The sequence below is a fragment of the Oncorhynchus kisutch genome, linkage group LG7 (genome assembly GCF_002021735.2).
Source record: "Oncorhynchus kisutch isolate 150728-3 linkage group LG7, Okis_V2, whole genome shotgun sequence".
Lineage (NCBI taxonomy): Eukaryota > Metazoa > Chordata > Actinopteri > Salmoniformes > Salmonidae > Oncorhynchus > Oncorhynchus kisutch.
In genome coordinates, this window is record NC_034180.2 from 52,090,914 (window position 1) to 52,118,185 (window position 27,272).

General features: G+C 45.4%; 1 protein-coding gene across 4 annotated transcripts in view; it reads left to right on the plus strand.

Annotated features, from left to right (window-relative positions):
- Positions 1-27,272, plus strand: part of nin (ninein (GSK3B interacting protein)) — a 103,305-nt gene that overhangs the window by 50,304 nt on the left and 25,729 nt on the right. For all 4 annotated transcript variants that reach the window (XM_031829293.1, XM_031829296.1, XM_031829295.1 and 1 more), the window contains exons 5-14: positions 8,975-9,020; positions 17,263-17,438; positions 17,756-17,902; positions 18,814-18,972; positions 19,389-19,525; positions 21,434-21,574; positions 23,034-23,208; positions 23,900-24,010; positions 24,405-24,494; positions 25,759-25,897. In XM_031829293.1, the coding sequence (XP_031685153.1) occupies positions 8,975-9,020; positions 17,263-17,438; positions 17,756-17,902; positions 18,814-18,972; positions 19,389-19,525; positions 21,434-21,574; positions 23,034-23,208; positions 23,900-24,010; positions 24,405-24,494; positions 25,759-25,897 (1,321 nt within the window). The remainder of the gene's footprint in view (positions 1-8,974; positions 9,021-17,262; positions 17,439-17,755; positions 17,903-18,813; positions 18,973-19,388; positions 19,526-21,433; positions 21,575-23,033; positions 23,209-23,899; positions 24,011-24,404; positions 24,495-25,758; positions 25,898-27,272) is intronic.

Sequence of the window (27,272 nt, forward strand, 5' to 3'; positions counted from 1 at the left end):
GAGAGAGAGAGAGTCATGGAGAGGAGAGAGAGAGAGTCATGGGAGAGGAGAGAGAGAGTCATGGGAGAGGAGAGAGAGAGAGTCATGGGAGAGGAGAGAGAGAGAGTCATGGGAGAGGAGAGAGAGAGAGTCATGGGAGAGGAGAGAGAGAGTCATGGGAGAGGAGAGAGAGAGAGTCATGGGAGAGGAGAGAGAGAGAGTCATGGGAGAGGAGAGAGAGAGAGTCATGGGAGAGGAGAGAGAGAGTCATGGGAGAGGAGAGAGAGAGAGTCATGGGAGAGGAGAGAGAGAGAGTCATGGGAGAGTAAGCAGTTGATTTTATTGATTTATTTAACCTTTATTTAACCAGCTAGGCTAGTTGAGAACACCTTTATTTAACCAGGTAGGCTAGTTGAGAACACCTTTATTTAACCAGGTAGGCTAGTTGAGAACACCTTTATTTAACCAGGTAGGCTAGTTGAGATCACCTTTATTTAACCAGGTAGGCCAGTTGAGAACACCTTTATTTAACCAGGTAGGCCAGTTGAGAACACCTTTATTTAACCAGGTAGGCTAGTTGAGAACACCTTTATTTAACCAGGTAGGCTAGTTGAGAACACCTTTATTTAACCAGGTAGGCTAGTTGAGAACACCTTTATTTAACCAGGTAGGCTAGTTGAGAACACCTTTATTTAACCAGGTAGGCTAGTTGAGAACACCTTTATTTAACCAGGTAGGCTAGTTGAGAACACCTTTATTTAACCAGGTAGGCTAGTTGAGAACACCTTTATTTAACCAGGTAGGCTAGTTGAGAACACCTTTATTTAACCAGGTAGGCTAGTTGAGAACACCTTTATTTAACCAGGTAGGCTAGTTGAGAACACCTTTATTTAACCAGGTAGGCTAGTTGAGAACACCTTTATTTAACCAGGTAGGCTAGTTGAGAACACCTTTATTTAACCAGGTAGGCTAGTTGAGAACACCTTTATTTAACCAGGTAGGCTAGTTGAGAACACCTTTATTTAACCAGGTAGGCTAGTTGAGAACACCTTTATTTAACCAGGTAGGCTAGTTGAGAACACCTTTATTTAACCAGGTAGGCTAGTTGAGAACACCTTTATTTAACCAGGTAGGCTAGTTGAGAACACCTTTATTTAACCAGGTAGGCTAGTTGAGAACACCTTTATTTAACCGGGTAGGCTAGTTGAGAACACCTTTATTTAACCAGGTAGGCTAGTTGAGAACACCTTTATTTAACCAGGTAGGCTAGTTGAGAACACCTTTATTTAACCAGGTAGGCTAGTTGAGAACACCTTTATTTAACCAGGTAGGCTAGTTGAGAACACCTTTATTTAACCAGGTAGGCTAGTTGAGAACACCTTTATTTAACCAGGTAGGCTAGTTGAGAACACCTTTATTTAACCAGGTAGGCTAGTTGAGAACACCTTTATTTAACCAGGTAGGCTAGTTGAGAACACCTTTATTTAACCAGGTAGGCTAGTTGAGAACACCTTTATTTAACCAGGTAGGCTAGTTGAGAACACCTTTATTTAACCAGGTAGGCTAGTTGAGAACACCTTTATTTAACCAGGTAGGCTAGTTGAGAACACCTTTATTTAACCAGGTAGGCTAGTTGAGAACACCTTTATTTAACCAGGTAGGCTAGTTGAGAACACCTTTATTTAACCAGGTAGGCTAGTTGAGAACACCTTTATTTAACCAGGTAGGCTAGTTGAGAACACCTTTATTTAACCAGGTAGGCTAGTTGAGAACACCTTTATTTAACCAGGTAGGCTAGTTGAGAACACCTTTATTTAACCAGGTAGGCTAGTTGAGAACACCTTTATTTAACCAGGTAGGCCAGTTGAGAACACCTTTATTTAACCAGGTAGGCTAGTTGAGAACACCTTTATTTAACCAGGTAGGCTAGTTGAGAACACCTTTATTTAACCAGGTAGGCTAGTTGAGATCACCTTTATTTAACCAGGTAGGCTAGTTGAGAACAAGTTCTCATTTACAACTGCGACCTGACCAAGATAAAGCACAGCAGTTCGACACATACAACGACACAGAGTTACACATGGAATAAAACAAACATACAGTCAATAATACAGTAGAAAAATACGTCTATATACAATGTGAGCAAATGAGGTGAGATAAAAGAGGTAAAGGCAAAAAAGGCCTTGATGGCAAAGTAAATACAATATAGCAAGTAAAACACTGGAATGGTAGATTTGCAATGGAAGAATGTGCAAAGTAGAGATAGAAATAATGGGGTGCAAAGGAGCAAAATAAATTAATAAATACAGTAGGGAAAGAGGTAGTTGTTTGGGCTAAATTATAGATGGGCTATGTACAGGTGCAGTAATCTGTGAGCTGCTCTGACAGCTGGTGCTTAAAGCTAGTGAGGGAGTTAAGAGTCTCCAGCTTCAGAGATTTTTGTCAGCTCTCCGATAACTCTCTCCATGGTTGTCAACAATACCACCTTCAATGTCTCTCACAAGAAGAAAAGTATTTTCCTAGATTACTACAGCCATATTAAATCTAGTCTGGGACATGCTTTCGGCCATCAATCAATCAAATGTATTTATAAAGCCCTTCTTACATCAGCTGATATATCAAAGTACTGTACAGAAACCCAGACTAAAACACCACACAGCCAGCAATGCAGGTGTAGAAGCACGGTGGCTAGGAAAAACTCCCTAGAAAGGCCAAAACCTAGGAAGAGTCCTAGAGAGGAACCAGGCTCCTTGGGGTGGCCAGTCCTCTTCTGAATGTGCCGGGTGGAGATTATAACAGAACATGGCCAAGATGTTCAAATGTTCATAGATGACCTGCAGGGTCAAATAATAATAATCACAGTGGATGTCGAGGGTGCAGCACGTCAGCACATCAGGAGTAAATGTCAGTTGGCTTTCATAGCCAATCATTGAGAGTATCTCTACCACTCCTGCTGTCTCTAGAGAGTTGAAAACAGCAGGTCTTGGACAGGTAGTTCATCCAGTGAACAGGTCAGGGTTCCATAGCCGCAGGCAGAACAGTTGAAACTGGAGCATCAGCACGACCAGGTGGACTGGGGACAACAAGGAGTCATCAGGTAGTCCTGAGGCATGGTCCTAGGACTCAGGTCTTCCAAGAGAGAGAGAGAGATAGAGAGAGACAGAAAGAGATAGAGACAGAAAGAGAGGGAGAGAGAAAAACAGAGAGAGAATAGAAGAGATAGAATTAGAGAGAGCATACTTAAATTCCCACAGGACACCGGATAAGACAGGAGAAATACTCCAGATATAACAAACTGACCCTAGCCCCCCAACACATAAACTACTGCAGCATATATACTGGAGACTGAGACAGGAGGGGTCAGGAGACACTGTGGCCCCGTCCGACGATACCCCGGGACAGGGCCGAACAGGAAGGATATAACCTCACCCACTTTGCCAAAGCACAGCCCCCACACCACTAGAGGGATATCTTCAACCACCAACTTACTATCCTGAGACAAATCCGAGTATAGCCCACGAAGATCTCCCCCACGGCACGAACCCAAGGGGCGAGCGCCAACCCCGGACAGGAAGATCACGTCAGTGATTCAACCCACAATGATGAACCTGTAAGGTTAAATCCCCCTGTTATAAGGCATGGTTAGAATATGTGCTGCTGTAACCCTGGTCAGCTGCTTGATCTTCTAGTTTCAGATAATCTACCTGGTTCCAGATCTGTTTGTGTTGTTTTGCCAGTGGCTCGTGACAATAAATGTAGGAGTTGGTTAGAAGGCGCAAACTGATCTGGGACCAGGGGGTTAGGGATAATCTTATCTCTTGGTAGCAGGTGCTGGTTTAAGCTGCTCGATGGCAAGGTTGATCTTGATCGAACACTAGATATACAGCCGTATGTGGACAGCCCTTCAAACTAGTGGGTTCGTCTATTTCAGACCAACCCATTGCTGACAGGTGTATAAAATCGAGCACATGGCCATGCAATCTCCATAGACAAACATTGTCAGTAGAATGGCCTTACTGAAGAGCTCAGTGACTTTCAACGTGGCACTTTACCCAACAAGTCAGTTTCGTCAAATTTCTGCCCTGCCAGAGCTGCCTTCCCGGTCAACTCTTAGTGCTGTTATTTTGAAGTGGAAATGTCAAGCTGAGTGCTGAAGCGCGTAGCGTGTAAAAATCGTCTGTCCTCGGGTTGCTACCGAGTTCCAAACTGCCTCAAGAACTGTTCGTCTGGATCTTCATGAAATCTGTTTGAATGGATGGGCAGCCTAAGATCACCACGCGCCAATGCCAAGCGTGGAAATACGTTCTCTGGAGTCATGAATCACACTTCACCACCTGGCAGTCCGATGGACGAATCTGGGTTTGGCGGATGTCAGGAGAACGTTACCTGCCCCCAATGCATTGTGCCAACTGTAAAGTTTGGTGGAGGAGGAATAATGGTCTGGGTCTGTGCTTCATGGTTCGGGCCCTTTAGTTCCAGAGAAGGGAAATCTTAACACTACAGCATAAAATGACATTCTAGATGATTCTGTGCTTCCAACTTTGTGGCAACAGTTTGGGGAAGGCCCTTTCCTGTTTCAGCATGACAATGCTCCAGTGCACAAAGTGAGGTCCATACCTCGGTTTGTCAAGATTGGTGTGGAAGAACTTGACTGGCCTTGACCTCAAGTCAAATCGGACACCTTTGGGATGAATTGGAACACCGACTGCAAGCCAGGCCTAATCGCCCAACATCAGTACCGACCTCACTAAGAGAGAGAGTAGGAGGTTAGTATTGTCATACTGCTCTCTGTAGCTGGAGGTTAGTATTATCATACTGCTCTCTGGAGGTTAGTATTATCATACTGCTCTCTGGAGGTTAGTATTATCATACTGCTCTCTGTAGCTGGAGGTTAGTATTATCATACTGCTCTCTGGAGGTTAGTATTGTCATACTGCTCTCTGTAGCTGGAGGTTAGTATTATCATACTGCTCTCTGTAGGTTAGTATTATCATACTGCTCTCTGTAGCTGGAGGTTAGTATTATCATACTGCTCTCTGGAGGTTAGTATTGTCATACTGCTCTCTGTAGCTGGAGGTTAGTATTATCATACTGCTCTCTGGAGGTTAGTATTATCATACTGCTCTCTGTAGGTTAGTATTATCATACTGCTCTCTGGAGGTTAGTATTATCATACTGCTCTCTGTAGGTTAGTATTATCATACTGCTCTCTGGAGGTTAGTATTATCATACTGCTCTCTGGAGGTTAGTATTATCATACTGCTCTCTGTAGCTGGAGGTTAGTATTATCATACTGCTCTCTGTAGCTGGAGGTTAGTATTATCATACTGCTCTCTGGAGGTTAGTATTGTCATACTGCTCTCTGTAGCTGGAGGTTAGTATTATCATACTGCTCTCTGTAGGTTAGTAATATCATACTGCTCTCTGTAGCTGGAGGTTAGTATTATCATACTGCTCTCTGGAGGTTAGTATTATCATACTGCTCTCTGGAGGTTAGTATTATCATACTGCTCTCTGTAGCTGTAGGTTAGTATTATCATACTGCTCTCTGGAGGTTAGTATTATCATACTGCTCTCTGTAGCTGGAGGTTAGTATTATCATACTGCTCTCTGGAGGTTAGTATTATCATACTGCTCTCTGGAGGTTAGTATTATCATACTGCTCTCTGGAGGTTAGTATTATCATACTGCTCTCTGTAGCTGGAGGTTAGTATTATCATACTGCTCTCTGGAGGTAAGTATTATCATACTGCTCTCTGTAGCTGGAGGTTAGTATTATCATACTGCTCTCTGGAGGTTAGTATTATCATACTGTTCTCTGTAGCTGGAGGTTAGTATTATCATACTGCTCTCTGGAGGTTAGTATTATCATACTGCTCTCTGTAGCTGGAGGTTAGTATTATCATACTGCTCTCTGGAGGTTAGTATTATCATACTGCTCTCTGGAGGTTAGTATTATCATACTGCTCTCTGTAGCTGGAGGTTAGTATTATCATACTGCTCTCTGTAGCTGGAGGTTAGTATTATCATACTGCTCTCTGTAGCTGGAGGTTAGTATTTTGCTTTGTGTCATTATTTCACCTTTCTCCACCCGTGTCAAACATTGTGAGACACTGACGAGGAACACAGCGTACCGGGATACTGACTAATCTGGGATTGTTTCACCACAGGACTGCAGGCAGCCTAGTGGTTAAGAGCGTTGGCCCGGTAACCAAAAGGTTTGAATCCTTAGCCGACTAGGTGATAAAAATCTGTCTGTGCCCTTGAACAAGGCACTCAACCCTAATTGCTTCTGTAAGTCGCTCCGGATAAGAGAGTCTGCTAAAATGACTGTAATGTCAATGTAGTGGGACCCAACCCCCTACATAGTGCACTACTTTTCATCCTACATAGTGCACTACTTTTCATCCTACATAGTGCACTACCTTTCTTCCTACATAGTGCACTACTTTCATCCTACATAGTGCACTACCTTTCATCCTACATAGTGCACTACTTTTCATCCTACATAGTGCACTACCTTTCATCCTACATAGTGCACTAGTTTTCATCCTACATAGTGCACTACCTTTCATCCTACATAGTGCACTACCTTTCATCCTACATAGTGCACTACTTTTCATCCTACATAGTGCACTACTTTTCATCCTACATAGTGCACTACTTTTCATCCTACATAGTGCACTACCTTTCATCCTACATAGTGCACTACTTTTCATCCTACATAGTGCACTAGTTTTCATCCTACATAGTGCACTACCTTTCATCCTACATAGTGCACTAGTTTTCATCCTACATAGTGCACTACCTTTCATCCTACATAGTGCACTACTTTTCATCCTACATAGTGCACTACCTTTCATCCTACATAGTGCACTACCTTTCATCCTACATAGTGCACTAGTTTTCATCCTACATAGTGCACTACCTTTCATCCTACATAGTGCACTACCTTTCATCCTACATAGTGCACTACCTTTCATCCTACATAGTGCACTACCTTTCATCCTACATAGTGCACTACCTTTCATCCTACATAGTGCACTAGTTTTCATCCTACATAGTGCACTACCTTTCATCCTACATAGTGCACTACCTTTCATCCTACATAGTGCACTAGTTTTCATCCTACATAGTGCACTACCTTTCATCCTACATAGTGCACTACCTTTCATCCTACATAGTGCACTACCTTTCATCCTACATAGTGCACTAGTTTTCATCCTACATAGTGCACTAGTTTTCATCCTACATAGTGCACTACTTTTCATCCTACATAGTGCACTACCTTTCATCCTACATAGTGCACTACCTTTCATCCTACATAGTGCACTAGTTTTCATCCTACATAGTGCACTACTTTTCATCCTACATAGTGCACTACTTTTCATCCTACATAGTGCACTACCTTTCATCCTACCATAGTGCACTACCTTTCATCCTACAGGGTGCACTGCCTTTCATCCTACATAGTGCACTACCTTTCATTCTACATAGTGCACTAGTTTTCATCCTACATAGTGCACTAGTTTTCATCCTACATAGTGCACTACTTTTCATCCTACATAGTGCACTACTTTTCATCCTACATAGTGCACTACCTTTCATCCTACATAGTGCACTACCTTTCATCCTACATAGTGCACTACCTTTCACCCTACATAGTGCACTACTTTTCATCCTACATAGTGCACTACCTTTCATCCTACCATAGTGCACTACCTTTCATCCTACAGGGTGCACTGCCTTTCATCCTACATAGTGCACTACCTTTCATTCTACATAGTGCACTAGTTTTCATCCTACATAGTGCACTACTTTTCATCCTACATAGTGCACTACTTTTCATCCTACATAGTGCACTACTTTTCATCCTACATAGTGCACTACCTTTCATCCTACATAGTGCACTACCTTTCATCCTACATAGTGCACTACCTTTCACCAGAGCCCTGGGTGCCATTTGGGATGAACAATGCCCAGCCTCTCCAGCCTGGTGCACCAGCAGATGGTGAAGGGTCGGGGGGCTCTTCCTGATCTGGGAGGGGCTTTTTTTTAGGGGTCTGGCATAGGAACAATGAGCTTCACCCCTCCCTCACAGATGCCTATATACCCAGTGATAGAATAGAGAGTTGAAGAGAGAGCCATCTGTTCTTCATTCCTTCACTGTGTTTCCCTCCCAGGCAAGGGAGATGTCTTGGACGCCTGATTACTGTCTCTGGGATTGAGCGCGATAGATCACTACGCTCCAGTAACCCCCTTTCCTGGTCTCACCCTTCAGACAAACACAAAATATGGGAACTTGAGGATTATTATTCTGCTATTTCCCATATTTATTATCACAAACAATTTGACTCTTTTAGTTTGTAAAAAAAAAGTGACGTATTTTTTGTGATGCAGGAGACATACATCAAGGGATATAGATTGTGCAAGTCAAAAAGTAGCGTTTTTTTTTTGTCAATATAGGCTCTCTTGGAGAATTGTTCTTAAAATAGATTACGAAAAAGACTGAATAAAAGAGGGTTGAGAGAGAGAGAGAGAAAGAGAGAGAGAGAAAGACAGAGAGAGAAACAGAGAGAGAGAAACAGAGAGAGAGAAACAGAGAGAGAGAGAGAGAAAGAGAGAGAGAGAAACAGAGAGAGAGAAACAGAGAGAGAGAGAGAGAAAGAGAGAGAGACAGAGAGAGAGAGAGAGAGAGAGAGAAACATAGTAAGACAACTGTGAGGGTTTTTAATCAACTTGGGATCGGTCTCTCTCTTTAATTCTCTGTTATGGTTTACCATCTCTAGCTTCACCTTTGACCATCAGAGGGGCCTCTGCCGTCACAATAGCTCTGTTGTCCTATTGGTTGGACACCCTGCCTGCTCCTATCCACCCCACAGAGAGAGAGAGCAGTGTTTTGAAGACTGCTGACTAGCACACGACAAAGTAGGTTGTCTTGTCTGGGTGTTTTAATGCGATGGTTTACTAACGCTGTTGTTACCTCCTTCAACAGCGCTGGAATGCTCATGAAAGCGTAACGGAAGAGTACGAGGCAGAAGGTGGGTGTAAAGATACTATAAAGTTGTTGCATTTATTGTAAAGTTACTGCATTTATTGTAAAGTTACTGCAATTATTGTAAAGTTACTACATTTATTGTAAAGTTACTACATTTATTGTAAAGTTACTGCAATTATTGTAAAGTTACTACATTTATTGTAAAGTTACTACATTTATTGTAAAGTTACTGCAATTATTGTAAAGTTACTACATTTATTGTAAAGTTACTACATTTATTGTAAAGTTACTGCAATTATTGTAAAGTTACTACATTTATTGTAAAGTTACTGCATTTCAGGAAAAGCTTAAAGTCAGCGTTTCACTCTACTGTTGACACCCGCTGTATCCTGTACATGTGACAAAACATTTATTGTTTCTTTGATACTCCCCGCTGTCACTAGATAGCCATTCATCATAGTCAGCGTTGGGGTCATTTCCATTTGAATTTAGAAAAGTCAACTAAAACTCCACTATTAAGTAGTACTGACCCCAGGCCTCCTGACCCCAGGCCCCCCGACCCCAGGCCTCCTGACCCCAGGCCTCCCGACTCCTCCTGACCCCAGGCCTCCTGACCCCAGGCCCCCCGACCCCAGGCTTCCTGACCCCAGGCCTCCTGACCCCAGGCCCCCCGACCCCAGGCCTCCTGACCCCAGGCCCCCCGACCCCAGGCCTCCTGACCCCAGGACCCCCGACCCCAGGCCCCCCGACCCCAGGCCTCCTGACCCCAGGCCTCCTGACCCCAGGCCCCCCGACCCCAGGCCTCCTGACCCCAGGCCTCCTGACCCCAGGCCCCCCGACTCCAGGCCCCCCGACCCCAGGCCTCCTGACTCCAGGCCTCCTGACCCCAGGCCCCCCGACCCCAGGTCTCCCGACTCCTCCCGACCCCAGGCCTCCTGACCCCAGGCCTCCTGACCCCAGGCCTCCCGACCCCAGGCCTCCTGACCCCAGGCCTCCTGACCCCAGGCCTCCCGCAGTACTTGAGGCGTCACTACGGACCCAGGTTCGATCCCAGGCTGTAACACAGCCAGCCACGACCGGGAAACCTGACTTCGGTCGCCAGCTAGATGCTGTTTCCTCCGACACATTGGTGCGGCTGGCTTCCGGGTTAAGCGAGCAGTGTGTCAAGAAGCAGTGCGGCTTGGCAGGGCTGTGTTTCGGAGGACACACGGCTCTCGACATTCGCCTCTCCCCAGTCCGTAGGGCAGTTGCAGCGATGAGACAAGACTGTAACTACCATTTGGATATCCTGAAATTAGGGAGAACATAAATAAAAACAGAGTAGAACTGATCCTGATCATAGGAGTGAGATGGAGGACATTCAACACCTGATCATAGGAGTGAGATGGAGGACATTCAACACCTGATCATAGGAGTGAGATGGAGGACATTCAACACCTGATCATAGGAGTGAGATGGAGGACGTTCAACACCTGATCATAGGAGTGAGATGGAGGACGTTCAACACCTGATCATAGGAGTGAGATGGAGGACATTCAACACCTGATCATAGGAGTGAGATGGAGGACGTTCAACACCTGATCATAGGAGTGAGATGGAGGACGTTCAACACCTGATCATAGGAGTGAGATGGAGGACGTTCAACACCTGATCATAGGAGTGAGATGGAGGACGTTCAACACCTGATCATAGGAGTGAGATGGAGGACATTCAACACCTGATCATAGGAGTGAGATGGAGGACGTTCAACACCTGATCATAGGAGTGAGATGGAGGACGTTCAACACCTGATCATAGGAGTGAGATGGAGGACATTCAACACCTGATCATAGGAGTGAGATGGAGGACGTTCAACACCTGATCATAGGAGTGAGATGGAGGACGTTCAACACCTGATCATAGGAGTGAGATGGAGGACATTCAACACCTGATCATAGGAGTGAGATGGAGGACGTTCAACACCTGATCATAGGAATGAGATGGAGGACATTCAACACCTGATCATAGGAGTGAGATGGAGGACATTCAACACCTGATCATAGGAGTGAGATGGACATTCAACACCTGATCATAGGAGTGAGATGGAGGACATTCAACACCTGATCATAGGAGTGAGATGGAGGACGTTCAACACCTGATCATAGGAGTGAGATGGAGGACATTCAACACCTGATCATAGGAGTGAGATGGAGGACGTTCAACACCTGATCATAGGAGTGAGATGGAGGACATTCAACACCTGATCATAGGAGTGAGATGGAGGACGTTCAACACCTGATCATAGGAGTGAGATGGAGGACGTTCAACACCTGATCATAGGAGTGAGATGGAGGACGTTCAACACCTGATCATAGGAGTGAGATGGAGGACGTTCAACACCTGATCATAGGAGTGAGATGGAGGACATTCAACACCTGATCATAGGAGTGAGATGGAGGACATTCAACACCTGATCATAGGAGTGAGATGGAGGACGTTCAACACCTGATCATAGGAGTGAGATGGAGGACATTCAACACCTGATCATAGGAGTGAGATGGAGGACATTCAACACCTGATCATAGGAGTGAGATGGAGGACGTTCAACACCTGATCATAGGAGTGAGATGGAGGACATTCAACACCTGATCATAGGAGTGAGATGGAGGACATTCAACACCTGATCATAGGAGTGAGATGGAGGACATTCAACACCTGATCATAGGAGTGAGATGGAGGACATTCAACACCTGATCATAGGAGTGAGATGGAGGACATTCAACACCTGATCATAGGAGTGAGATGGAGGACATTCAACACCTGATCATAGGAGTGAGATGGAGGACATTCAACACCTGATCATAGGAGTGAGATGGAGGACGTTCAACACCTGATCATAGGAGTGAGATGGAGGACATTCAACACCTGATCATAGGAGTGAGATGGAGGACGTTCAACACCTGATCATAGGAGTGAGATGGAGGACGTTCAACACCTGATCATAGGAGTGAGATGGAGGACGTTCAACACCTGATCATAGGAGTGAGATGGAGGACATTCAACACCTGATCATAGGAGTGAGATGGAGGACATTCAACACCTGATCATAGGAGTGAGATGGAGGACGTTCAACACCTGATCATAGGAGTGAGATGGAGGACGTTCAACACCTGATCATAGGAGTGAGATGGAGGACATTCAACACCTGATCATAGGAGTGAGATGGAGGACATTCAACACCTGATCATAGGAGTGAGATGGAGGACATTCAACACCTGATCATAGGAGTGAGATGGAGGACGTTCAACACCTGATCATAGGAGTGAGATGGAGGACATTCAACACCTGATCATAGGAGTGAGATGGAGGACATTCAACACCTGATCATAGGAGTGAGATGGAGGACATTCAACACCTGATCATAGGAGTGAGATGGAGGACGTTCAACACCTGATCATAGGAGTGAGATGGAGGACATTCAACACCTGATCATAGGAGTGAGATGGAGGACGTTCAACACCTGATCATAGGAGTGAGATGGAGGACATTCAACACCTGATCATAGGAGTGAGATGGAGGACATTCAACACCTGATCATAGGAGTGAGATGGAGGACGTTCAACACCTGATCATAGGAGTGAGATGGAGGACATTCAACACCTGATCATAGGAGTGAGATGGAGGACGTTCAACACCTGATCATAGGAGTGAGATGGAGGACGTTCAACACCTGATCATAGGAGTGAGATGGAGGACGTTCAACACCTGATCATAGGAGTGAGATGGAGGACATTCAACACCTGATCATAGGAGTGAGATGGAGGACATTCAACACCTGATCATAGGAGTGAGATGGAGGACATTCAACACCTGATCATAGGAGTGAGATGGAGGACATTCAACACCTGATCATAGGAGTGAGATGGAGGACGTTCAACACCTGATCATAGGAGTGAGATGGAGGACATTCAACACCTGATCATAGGAGTGAGATGGAGGACGTTCAACACCTGATCATAGGAGTGAGATGGAGGACATTCAACACCTGATCATATGAGTGAGATGGAGGACATTCAACACCTGATCATAGGAGTGAGATGGAGGACGTTCAACACCTGATCATAGGAGTGAGATGGAGGACGTTCAACACCTGATCATAGGAGTGAGATGGAGGACGTTCAACACCTGATCATAGGAGTGAGATGGAGGACGTTCAACACCTGATCATAGGAGTGAGATGGAGGACGTTCAACACCTGATCATAGGAGTGAGATGGAGGACGTTCAACACCTGATCATAGGAGTGAGATGGAGGACATTCAACACCTGATCATAGGAGTGAGATGGAGGACGTTCAACACCTGATCATAGGAGTGAGATGGAGGACGTTCAACACCTGATCATAGGAGTGAGATGGAGGACATTCAACACCTGATCATAGGAGTGAGATGGAGGGCGTTCAACACCTGATCATAGGAGTGAGATGGAGGACATTCAACACCTGATCATAGGAGTGAGATGGAGGACATTCAACACCTGATCATAGGAGTGAGATGGACATTCAACACCTGATCATAGGAGTGAGATGGAGGACATTCAACACCTGATCATAGGAGTGAGATGGAGGACGTTCAACACCTGATCATAGGAGTGAGATGGAGGACATTCAACACCTGATCATAGGAGTGAGATGGAGGACGTTCAACACCTGATCATAGGAGTGAGATGGAGGACATTCAACACCTGATCATAGGAGTGAGATGGAGGACGTTCAACACCTGATCATAGGAGTGAGATGGAGGACGTTCAACACCTGATCATAGGAGTGAGATGGAGGACGTTCAACACCTGATCATAGGAGTGAGATGGAGGACGTTCAACACCTGATCATAGGAGTGAGATGGAGGACATTCAACACCTGATCATAGGAGTGAGATGGAGGACATTCAACACCTGATCATAGGAGTGAGATGGAGGACGTTCAACACCTGATCATAGGAGTGAGATGGAGGACATTCAACACCTGATCATAGGAGTGAGATGGAGGACATTCAACACCTGATCATAGGAGTGAGATGGAGGACGTTCAACACCTGATCATAGGAGTGAGATGGAGGACATTCAACACCTGATCATAGGAGTGAGATGGAGGACATTCAACACCTGATCATAGGAGTGAGATGGAGGACATTCAACACCTGATCATAGGAGTGAGATGGAGGACATTCAACACCTGATCATAGGAGTGAGATGGAGGACATTCAACACCTGATCATAGGAGTGAGATGGAGGACATTCAACACCTGATCATAGGAGTGAGATGGAGGACATTCAACACCTGATCATAGGAGTGAGATGGAGGACGTTCAACACCTGATCATAGGAGTGAGATGGAGGACATTCAACACCTGATCATAGGAGTGAGATGGAGGACGTTCAACACCTGATCATAGGAGTGAGATGGAGGACGTTCAACACCTGATCATAGGAGTGAGATGGAGGACGTTCAACACCTGATCATAGGAGTGAGATGGAGGACATTCAACACCTGATCATAGGAGTGAGATGGAGGACATTCAACACCTGATCATAGGAGTGAGATGGAGGACGTTCAACACCTGATCATAGGAGTGAGATGGAGGACGTTCAACACCTGATCATAGGAGTGAGATGGAGGACATTCAACACCTGATCATAGGAGTGAGATGGAGGACATTCAACACCTGATCATAGGAGTGAGATGGAGGACATTCAACACCTGATCATAGGAGTGAGATGGAGGACGTTCAACACCTGATCATAGGAGTGAGATGGAGGACATTCAACACCTGATCATAGGAGTGAGATGGAGGACATTCAACACCTGATCATAGGAGTGAGATGGAGGACATTCAACACCTGATCATAGGAGTGAGATGGAGGACGTTCAACACCTGATCATAGGAGTGAGATGGAGGACATTCAACACCTGATCATAGGAGTGAGATGGAGGACGTTCAACACCTGATCATAGGAGTGAGATGGAGGACATTCAACACCTGATCATAGGAGTGAGATGGAGGACATTCAACACCTGATCATAGGAGTGAGATGGAGGACGTTCAACACCTGATCATAGGAGTGAGATGGAGGACATTCAACACCTGATCATAGGAGTGAGATGGAGGACGTTCAACACCTGATCATAGGAGTGAGATGGAGGACGTTCAACACCTGATCATAGGAGTGAGATGGAGGACGTTCAACACCTGATCATAGGAGTGAGATGGAGGACATTCAACACCTGATCATAGGAGTGAGATGGAGGACATTCAACACCTGATCATAGGAGTGAGATGGAGGACATTCAACACCTGATCATAGGAGTGAGATGGAGGACATTCAACACCTGATCATAGGAGTGAGATGGAGGACGTTCAACACCTGATCATAGGAGTGAGATGGAGGACATTCAACACCTGATCATAGGAGTGAGATGGAGGACGTTCAACACCTGATCATAGGAGTGAGATGGAGGACATTCAACACCTGATCATATGAGTGAGATGGAGGACATTCAACACCTGATCATAGGAGTGAGATGGAGGACGTTCAACACCTGATCATAGGAGTGAGATGGAGGACGTTCAACACCTGATCATAGGAGTGAGATGGAGGACGTTCAACACCTGATCATAGGAGTGAGATGGAGGACATTCAACACCTGATCAAAGGAGTGAGATGGAGGACATTCAACACCTGATCATAGGAGTGAGATGGAGGACATTCAACACCTGATCATAGGAGTGAGATGGAGGACGTTCAACACCTGATCATAGGAGTGAGATGGAGGACATTCAACACCTGATCATAGGAGTGAGATGGAGGACATTCAACACCTGATCATAGGAGTGAGATGGAGGACATTCAACACCTGATCATAGGAGTGAGATGGAGGACGTTCAACACCTGATCATAGGAGTGAGATGGAGGACATTCAACACCTGATCATAGGAGTGAGATGGAGGACGTTCAACACCTGATCATAGGAGTGAGATGGAGGACATTCAACACCTGATCATAGGAGTGAGATGGAGGACATTCAACACCTGATCATAGGAGTGAGATGGAGGACGTTCAACACCTGATCATAGGAGTGAGATGGAGGACATTCAACACCTGATCATAGGAGTGAGATGGAGGACGTTCAACACCTGATCATAGGAGTGAGATGGAGGACGTTCAACACCTGATCATAGGAGTGAGATGGAGGACGTTCAACACCTGATCATAGGAGTGAGATGGAGGACATTCAACACCTGATCATAGGAGTGAGATGGAGGACATTCAACACCTGATCATAGGAGTGAGATGGAGGACATTCAACACCTGATCATAGGAGTGAGATGGAGGACATTCAACACCTGATCATAGGAGTGAGATGGAGGACGTTCAACACCTGATCATAGGAGTGAGATGGAGGACATTCAACACCTGATCATAGGAGTGAGATGGAGGACGTTCAACACCTGATCATAGGAGTGAGATGGAGGACATTCAACACCTGATCATATGAGTGAGATGGAGGACATTCAACACCTGATCATAGGAGTGAGATGGAGGACATTCAACACCTGATCATAGGAGTGAGATGGAGGACGTTCAACACCTGATCATAGGAGTGAGATGGAAGACGTTCAACACCTGATCATAGGAGTGAGATGGAGGACATTCAACACCTGATCATAGGAGTGAGATGGAGGACATTCAACACCTGATCATAGGAGTGAGATGGAGGACGTTCAACACCTGATCATAGGAGTGAGATGGAGGACATTCAACACCTGATCATAGGAGTGAGATGGAGGACGTTCAACACCTGATCATAGGAGTGAGATGGAGGACATTCAACACCTGATCATAGGAGTGAGATGGAGGACATTCAACACCTGATCATAGGAGTGAGATGGAGGACATTCAACACCTGATCATAGGAGTGAGATGGAGGACATTCAACACCTGATCATAGGAGTGAGATGGAGGACATTCAACACCTGATCATAGGAGTGAGATGGAGGACGTTCAACACCTGATCATAGGAGTGAGATGGAGGACATTCAACACCTGATCATAGGAGTGAGATGGAGGACATTCAACACCTGATCATAGGAGTGAGATGGAGGACATTCAACACCTGATCATAGGAGTGAGATGGAGGACATTCAACGCCTATGCTCAGGAAAGAGTCTCACGGAGCCAGGGTCTTAAGTCAAGTCTTATCATTGTGTGTGTGTGTGTGTGTGTGTGTGTGTGTGTGTGTGTGTGTAGGCCAGCTGCACCTGTGGAACCCTGATGAACCCTCTACCCCACGGGGCTCTATCACACCCCTCTCAGAACACCAGGAGGAGAGGTTTCGGGAGGCCTGCGAGGAGCTGACTATGCCTTGGGATGGATGTGCCAGCCACCATGAGCTACTGGCTCTCTGTGACCACCTGGGCCTGGAGGTGAGGAAAGAGTCTGTAATGGTACCCTTATCGTTATAGTGTGGAATAGGGTGCCATTTTGGATTCAACCAAAGCTCATTTTTGGGCTCAGCTGGTCCCAATTTACTCCTCATCCCATCCTCTTGGCCCTAATCCTTCCATGTTTGCCGATCTGTAATTTTTATTTTATTTTACCTTTATTTAACTAGGCAAGTCAGTTAAGAATAAATTCTTATTTTCAATGACGGCCTATTTTGGACATAACCCCAAGTGGAGGTCTGAGAGTCTGAGTAGATGCTGGGAAATGTTTCTGAGTGTTGTTTATTTTTTGTCTCCAGGTGACGGAGGATGTCCTCCAGGTTCTAAGTGGTGATGAGGTCATGAGCGTTCAGGCGTTTACTTCCTGGGTTCTGAACCATGCCAAGCCCCCCACCCCGTCTGCCTCCACACCTTACAGACAGCTCAAAAGACTACACTCCTCACAGGTACAGTGAAGCTCACCATTTTAGGTCTAGTTCTCATGTCAAAGCTAGACATCGGTACCACATTTTAGTGATTTTTTTCCAAACTCCTGATTTACATTTTTTTTTTAAACATGCTGGGAACGGTGTTACAATATTTCCTGTTTAGAGTCACTCTTGAATTAATAAATGGATGGATGAAGGATTGAATGAATGAACTAACAAATTAATGAATCAATTATTGAATGAATGTACGAACAAATTAATGAATCAATTATTGAATGAATGTACTAACAAATGAATGAATCAATTATTGAATGAATGAACTAAAAAATGTATGAATCAATTATTAAATGAATGAACTAACAAATAAATGAATCAATTATTGAATGAATGTACTAACAAATTAATGAATCAATTATTGAATGAATGTACTAACAAATTAATGAATCAATTATTGAATGAATGAACTAACAAATGAATGAATCAATTATTGAATGCATGAACTAAAAAATGAATGAATCAATTATTGAATGAATGTACTAACAAATTAATGAATCAATTATTGAATGAATGTACTAACAAATTAATGAATCAATTAGTGAATGAATCAATCAATTATTGAATGAATGAACTAACAAATTAATGAATCAATTATTGAATGAATGTACTAACAAATTAATGAATCAATTAGTGAATGAATCAATCAATTATTGAATGAATGAACTAAAAAATGTATGAATCAATTAGTGAATGAATGAACTATCAAATTAATGAATCAATTATTGAATGAATGAACTAACAAGTGAATGAATGCATATATTAGACAATTAAAATAGATACTGCCACACACCAATGCAATGACAAGTACACATACAGTATCTTGCTATAGTATCTGGTAATATTTATGAGGTGTTCCCCATCTCTCCTTGCAGCCATTCGATGAGACGGGCCGTAGAACCAGCGCTATGACGAGCACCATCGGGATGCGTCTGTTCTCCACTCTGGACGATGGGACAGGATCTGCTCCTGCTGAGGACATCCTGGATGCCTGGATGGAGGAGGGCATCGAGAACAGCCCAGAGATTCTACAGGTGATAACATGTTACCTCTCATTCTGGAGGTAGGGAGGTAGAACGGTAGAGAGGGAGGGAGGTAGAGAGAACGGTAGGGAGGGAGGTAGAGAGAGAGGGAGGGAGGTAGAGAGGGGGGAGGGAGGTAGAGAGAAAGTTTGGGAGGGAGGTAGAGAGAAAGGTAGGGAGGGAGGTAGAGAGAAAGGTAGCGAGGGAGGTAGAGAGGGAGGGAGGTAGAGAGGGAGGGAGGGAGGTAGAGAGAGAGGGAGGGAGGTAGAGAGGGAGGGAGGTAGAGAGGGGGGAGGGAGGGAGGTAGAGAGAGGGAGGGAGGTAGAGAGAGAGGGAGGGAGGGAGGGAGGTAGAGAGAGAGGTAGAGAGGGAGGGAGGCTTGAGATGTTGACACTGTGTATGTGTCTCTGTCTATGTTTGTGTTGTAGGCCTTGGATTTTGACCTGGAGGGAAAAGTGAACCTCAGGGAGCTGACTGTGGCTCTGGAGAACGAGCTCCTCGTCACTAAGAATGGGATCCATCAGGCTGCACTGGCCAGCTTCAGGGCTGAGATCAGATACCTACTGTGAGTATGAGGAGATACCTACTGGCCAGCTTTAAGGCTGATATCAGATACCTACTGTGAGTATGAGGAGATACCTACTGGCCAGCTTTAAGGCTGATATCAGATACCTACTGTGAGTATGAGGAGATACCTACTGGCCAGCTTTAAGGCTGAGATCAGAAACCTACTGGCCAGCTTTAGGGCTGAGATCAGAAACCTACTGACCAGCTTTAAGGCTGAGATCAGAAACCTATTGGCCAGCTTTAAGGCTGAGATCAGAAACCTACTGGCCAGCTTTAAGGCTGAGATCAGATACCTACTGGCCAGATTTACGGCTGATATCAGTACCTATTGGCCAGCTTTAAGGCTGAGATCAGATACCTACTGACCAGCTTTAAGGCTGTGATCAGATACCTACTGACCAGCTTTAAGGCTGAGATCAGATACCTACTGGCCAGCTTTAAGGCTGATATCAGTACCTACTGGCCAGCTTTAAGGCTGAGATCAGTACCTACTGACCAGCTTTAAGGCTGAGATCAGATACCTACTGGCCAGCTTTAAGGCTGATATCAGTACCTGCTGGCCAGCTTTAAGGCTGAGATCAGATACCTACTGGCCAGCTTTAAGGCTGATATCAGTACCTACTGGCCAGCTTTAAGGCTGAGATCAGATACCTACTGACCAGCTTTAAGGCTGAGATCAGATACCTACTGACCAGCTTTAAGGCTGAGATCAGATACCTACTGACCAGCTTTAAGGCTGAGATCAGACACCTACTGGCCAGCTTTAAGGCTGATATCAGTACCTACTGGCCAGCTTTAAGGCTGAGATCAGATACCTACTGGCCAGCTTTAAGGCTGATATCAGTACCTACTGGCCAGCTTTAAGGCTTAGATCAGATACCTACTGGCCAGCTTTAAGGCTGATATCAGTACCTACTGGCCAGCTTTAAGGCTGAGATCAGATACCTACTGGCCAGCTTTAAGGCTGATATCAGTACCTACTGGCCAGCTTTAAGGCTGAGATCAGATACCTACTGGCCAGCTTTAAGGCTGATATCAGTACCTACTGGCCAGCTTTAAGGCTGAGATCAGATACCTACTGGCCAGCTTTAAGGCTGATATCAGTACCTACTGGCCAGCTTTAAGGCTGAGATCAGATACCTACTGGCCAGCTTTAAGGCTGATATCAGTACCTACTGGCCAGCTTTAAGGCTGAGATCAGATACCTACTGGCCAGCTTTAAGGCTGATATCAGTACCAACTGGAAGTATGAGTAGAAACCTACACTGATGCTGACAGTCTGGGTGAAATGCATTTACACACTCACACATTTACAGCATTTCAGTCATTTAGCTCTTATCCAGAGCGACTTACAGACAGCTAGGTGGTATAACCACATATCTCAGTACAAAGTACTTACTTACTTCTTACTCTTCTTACTTAGCTTCTCTCAAAGTCTCCATCAATGGTCACAAGCTAGTAGGACAAGAATAGTGCAAGAGTTACTTCAATTAAAGCCAGGGTGTTAGTGGTTTCTCTGTCGCGTGACGTATACGCTGGGAGTCAGAGAGTTTAATCATCAACGGAAACATCGAAACAATATAACAAACATGAGTATCGTATAGACATGAAACACATAAACAATACTGACTGGGTAAGAGGGGAGGTAATAAGTGAGGTAATGGGAGTCCAGGTGTGCCTCACGATACGCGTAATGATTGATGCCAGGTGTGCGTAATGATGGAATGATGGATATTAGGACCGGTGGTCGGTAAACCGGCCGGAGGGGCAGGAGCGGTAGTAGAGTGACCATAACACGCACCTTCTCTTTTCGTAGTGTTGCTACAGCCTGTCTGGTCTGTGCGTATCATTCATAATAGTATTTCAGTCATGTAAATATTTTATTAACTGGCTGATTGTTCTTCAGTGAACGTGTAGATCGGGAGCTCCGAGAGAAAGAGAAGACTCGTTCTGACCTGGACAAAGCAGAGAAGTTAAAAACCCAGCTGGCTTCTGAGGTGGACGAGCATCACTCTGCCATCGAGCGCATGAATGACCTCAACCTGAGGTAACACACACACAGCATAGTTCTGCCATTGAACATATGAATGACCTCAACTTGAGGTAACACACACACACACACACACACAGCATCACTCTGCCATCAAACGCCTGAATGACCTCAACCTGAGGTAACACACTCACAGCATCACTCTGCCATCGAACATATAGACCTCATCACCTCATCTTTCCCTCCTTTTCCCCCTTCTATTCCCTCACTTTTCTGCCTGTGACCTTCCCCCTTCTATGGGCATGTGACCTTCCCCCCTCTATAGGCCCGTGACCTTCCTCTGTTCTATAGGCCTGTGACCTTCCCCTTCTATAGGCCCGTGACCTTCCTCTGTTCTATAGGCCTGTGACCTTCCCATTCTATGGGCATGTGACCTTCCCCCTTCTATAGGCCTGTGACCTTCCCCTTCTATGGGCCTGTGACTTTCCCCTTCTATAGGCCCGTGACCTTCCTCTGTTCTATATATTATTTTTATTTTTTTATTTTTTTTTACCTTTATTTTACTAGGCAAGTCAGTTAAGAACAAATTCTTATTTTCAATGACGGCCTAGGAACAGTGGGTTAACTGCCTGTTCAGGGGCAGAACGACAGATTTGTACCTTGTCAGCTCGGGGATTCGAACTTGCAACCTTTCTGTTACTAGTCCAACACTCTAACCACTAGGCTACCCTGCCGCCCCTATAGGCCTGTGACCTTCCCCTTCTATGGGCCTGTGACCTTCCCCCTTCTATAGGCCTGTGACCTTCCCCTTCTATGGGCCTGTGACTTTCCCCTTCTATAGGCCTGTGATTTTCCCCTTCTATGGGCCTGTGACTTTCCCCTTCTATAGGCCTGTGATCTTCCCCTTCTATGGGCCTGTGACCTTCCTCTGTTCTATGGGCCTGTGACCTTCCCCTTCTTTAGGCCTGTGACCTTCCCCTTCTATGGGCCTGTGACCTTCCTCTGTTCTATGGGCCTGTGACCTTCCCCTTCTTTAGGCCTGTGACCTTCCCCTTCTATGGGCCTGTGACCTTCCTCTGTTATATGGGCCTGTGACCTTCCCCTTCTATGGGCCTATAACCTTCCCCTGTTCTATAGGCCCGTGACCTACCCTCTGTTCTATGGGCCTGTGACCTTCCTCTGTTCTATGGGCCTGTGACCTACCCTTTGTTCTATGGGCCTGTGACCTTCCCCTGTTCTTTAGGCCCGTGACCTTCCTCTGTTCTTTAGGCCTGTGACCTTCCCCTTCTATGGGCCTGTGACCTTCCTCTGTTCTATGGGCTTGTGACCTTGTCTCTCCAGTCATTGATGTCTGTAGGATGTTACTTGTAAACTAACAATTGCCTCTGGGAAAAACAGAGGGGATAAATTGCATTGAATCAAATTTAATTGAGTCGGTTGTGTGTGTGTGTGCGTGTGTGTGTGTGTGTGTGCACGTGTGCGTGCGCGCGTGCGTGTGTGTGTGTGTGTATTGTAGGAAGCTGGAGCAGGAACACAGGGAGAAGCTGGTGTCTGTCCGGTCAGAGCTCATTAAAGAGATGGACCAGATTCAGCAGCAGACTGGTCAGCAGAGAGAGAAACTAGAGGCAGAGATGGAGAAGCTCAGAGACGACGAGACCTTCCTCAGAGACCACCTCTCACTCACTGTCAAGGTAACTAACACAGACCACTTCTCACTCACTGTCAAGGTAACTAACACAGACCACTTCTCACTCACTGTCAAGGTAACTAACACAGACCACCCCTGTGGAACGCTTTCGACGCCTTATAGTCCATGACCCGATGAATTGAGGCTGTTCTCAGGGCAAAGGGGGGGGGGGGGGTGCAACTCAATATTAGGAAGGTGTTCCTGTTTGGTATACTCAGTGTAGAGCTGCTGAACAGCACTGAGAAACTGGTGATCTGTCTCCTTAACCCCATCTCTATCCTCTATCTCTAACCTCCAACCCTACCTCCAGCTCTAACCTCCATCTCTAACCCCAACCCTAACCTCCAACTCTAAACCCCAACTTTAAACCCTAACCCCAACTTTAAACCCTACCTCCAACTTTAACCTCAAACCCTAAACTCCAACTTTAACCTCCAAACCCAACTCTAACTCTAACCCCCAACCCTACCTCCAACTTTAACCTCCAACTCTAACCCCCAACCCTACCTCCAACTTTAACCTCCAACTCTAACCCCCAACCCTACCTCCAACTTTAACCTCCAACTCTAAACCCCAACTTTAAACCCTAACCCTAACCCCAACTTTAAACCCTAACCCCAACTCTAACCTCAAACCCTAACTAACCCTAACCCTAACCGTAACTCTAAACCCCCAACTCTAACTTTAACCCTCAGGAGAGTAGGCGTCTGGAGATGGAGCTGCTGGACAGCACTGAGAAACTGGTAGAGGCAGAAAACCAGGTCAGCAAACTGCAGAGGAACCTGGACAACATCCTGAAGGAAAAGGTGAAAGACCATTCTCTTCCACAGTATCAATATATTAACGTTCAGACAAAACAAAAGTGTAAAATAACATGTTTTCCAGGCTAGCGTCTTCTGACCAGCAATACGTAATAATCCACATTAATCTAATTTCATATTTAGATGCTTAACACTGCTGTTCATCAGCAATAATCTGGAGAGATTCAGTACTGGCTAATTGCTATACAGGTGCTTCTACACCTGCATTGCATGCAGTTTTGGGGGTTTTAGTCTGGGTTTCTGTACACCACTTTGAGATATCAGCTGATGTAAGAAGGGCTTTATAAATACATTTGATTTGATATATGAATGAGAATCTATCTAAAGTATAAGTATCTGTCCCTAACAAACTCCCTTGGTGTTGGTTCTGTTTGCTCAGTTTGGGGATCTGGACCTGGGCAGTGCTGAGTTCTTCCTACAGGAGGAGAGTCTCAGACGGCTACGCAGTAGCTATGAGGAACAGTGTCGGGTGAGAACGCTTACTGGAAACACACACATCAAATTGAATTCGTCACATGCTTGGTAAACAACAGGTGTAGACTTAACAGGGAAATGCTTGGTAAACAACAGGTATAGACTAACAGTGAAATGTGCAGGGGTACCAGGGGGTACCATGACTATACATGGAGTACCTGTACCAGGGGGTACCAGGGGCCAGGGGGTACCAGGTAGTAACATGTCTATATACAAGGAGTACCAGAACTGAGTCAATGTGCAGGGGTACCAGGGGGTAACATGTCTATATACAGGGAGTACCTGTACCAAGTCAATGTGCAGGGGTACCAGGGGGTACCAGGTAGTAACATGTCTATTAGGGTCAATGTGCAGGGGTACCAGGTAATAACATGTCTATATACAGGGAGTACCTGTACCGAGTCAATGTGCAGGAGTACCAGGTAGTAACATGTCTATATACAAGGAGTACCAGTACTGAGTCAATGTGCAGGGGTACCAGGGGGTACCAGGTAGTAACATGTCTATTAGGGTCAATGTGCAGGGGTACCAGGTAATAACATGTCTATCAGGGAATATCGGTACAGAGTCAATGTGCAGGGGTACCAGGTAGTAACATGTCTATATACACTGGGTACCAGTACTGAGTCAATGTGCAGGGGTACCAGGTAATAACATGACTATACATGGAGTACCTGTACCGAGTCAATGTGCAGGGGTACCAGGTAATAACATGTCTATCAGGGAATATCGGTACAGAGTCAATGTGCAGGGGTACCAGGTAATAATATGACTATATACATGGAGTACCTGTACCGTGTCAATGTGCAGGAGTACGAGGTAATTGAGGTAGCTATGTACACATAGGTAGGGTTAAAGTAACTAGGAAACAGGATAGATGCAGTATCAACAGTGTGTGTGTGTGTGTGTGTGTGTGTGTGTGTGTGTGTGTGTGTGTGTGTGTGTGTGTGTGTGTGTGTGTGTGTGTGTGTGTGTGTGTGTGTGTGTGTGTGTGTGTGTGTGTGTGTGTGTGTGTGTGTGTGTGCATAGAGTCAGTGCAAGAGTTAGTGCAAAAACAACACACACACACACACACACACACACACTGGACTCTACACACACACACACACACACACACACGGTGCAGTGTCAGGTAATAGCTCTCACTGGAACAAATCAAATCAACGTGTTAACTGTTTCAGACAGAGTGCACTTCCAAAGATAAATTACCTGTTTTTAGATACTAATCTTTCTGTTTTGATTTGTGGTGAATGTGACAGGAGCTGCAGGATCGCATCGATGAGCTTCAAGCAGAGCTGCAGGAGTACCACAACCTGGGCCGCACCTCTCAGCTCTGTCTCAAACCCTCTCTCTCTGAGGACCTGGAGAGTAAGAGTCCTGGCATGGAGTCAGACCCAGGTACGTACAAATCATTTAATCAAATGTATTTTATAAAGTCCTTTTTGTAACATCAGATTTCACAACGGGCTTTACAGACACCCCCGTTAAAACTCCAACGAGCTTTACAGATACCCCTGCCTAAAACTCCAACGAGCTTTACAGACACCCCTGCCTAAAACTCCAACGAGCTTTACAGACACCCCTGCCTAAAACTCCAACGAGCTTTACAGACACCCGGCCTAAAACTCTAACGGGCTTTACAGACACCCCTGCCTAAAACTCCAACAAGCTTTACAGACACCCGGCCTAAAACTCCAACAAGCTTTACAGACACCCCTGCCTAAAACTCCAACGAGCTTTACAGACACCCCTGCCTAAAACTCCAATGAGCAATGCGGAGGCAGAAATATAGCACAACATAGGTTCCATCCCAAATGTTAGCCCCTTGGACCCCTTGGTACGTACAAATCATTTAATCAAATGTATTTTATAAAGCCCTTTTTGTAACATCAGATTTCACAACGGGCTTTACAGACACCCCCGTTAAAACTCCAACGAGCTTTACAGATACCCCTGCCTAAAACTCCAACGAGCTTTACAGACACCCCTGCCTAAAACTCCAACGAGCTTTACAGACACCCCTGCCTAAAACTCCAACGAGCTTTACAGACACCCGGCCTAAAACTCTAACGGGCTTTACAGACACCCCTGCCTAAAACTCCAACAAGCTTTACAGACACCCGGCCTAAAACTCCAACGAGCTTTACAGACACCCCTGCCTAAAACTCCAACGAGCTTTACAGACACCCCTGCCTAAAACTCCAATGAGCAATGCGGAGGCAGAAATATAGCACAACATAGGTTCCATCCCAAATGTTAGGCCCTTGGACCCGTTGGTACGTACAAATCATTTAATCAAATGTATTTTATAAAGTCCTTTTTGTAACATCAGATTTCACAACGGGCTTTACAGACACCCCCGTTAAAACTCCAACGAGCTTTACAGATACCCCTGCCTAAAACTCCAACGAGCTTTACAGACACCCCTGCCTAAAACTCCAACGAGCTTTACAGACACCCCTGCCTAAAACTCCAACGAGCTTTACAGACACCCGGCCTAAAACTCTAACGGGCTTTACAGACACCCCTGCCTAAAACTCCAACGAGCTTTACAGACACCCCTGCCTAAAACTCCAACGAGCTTTACAGACACCCCTGCCTAAAACGCCAACGAGCAATGCGGAGGCAGAAATATAGCACCACATAGGTTCCATCCCAAATGTTAGCCCCTTGGACCCTGGTGGTAAGTAGCATTGTAATATATTCATGCCCATATCTCATCCTCATCCAATATAGTGTTTAGGGGGGAATCTATTTGAGCAATGCAAGATGG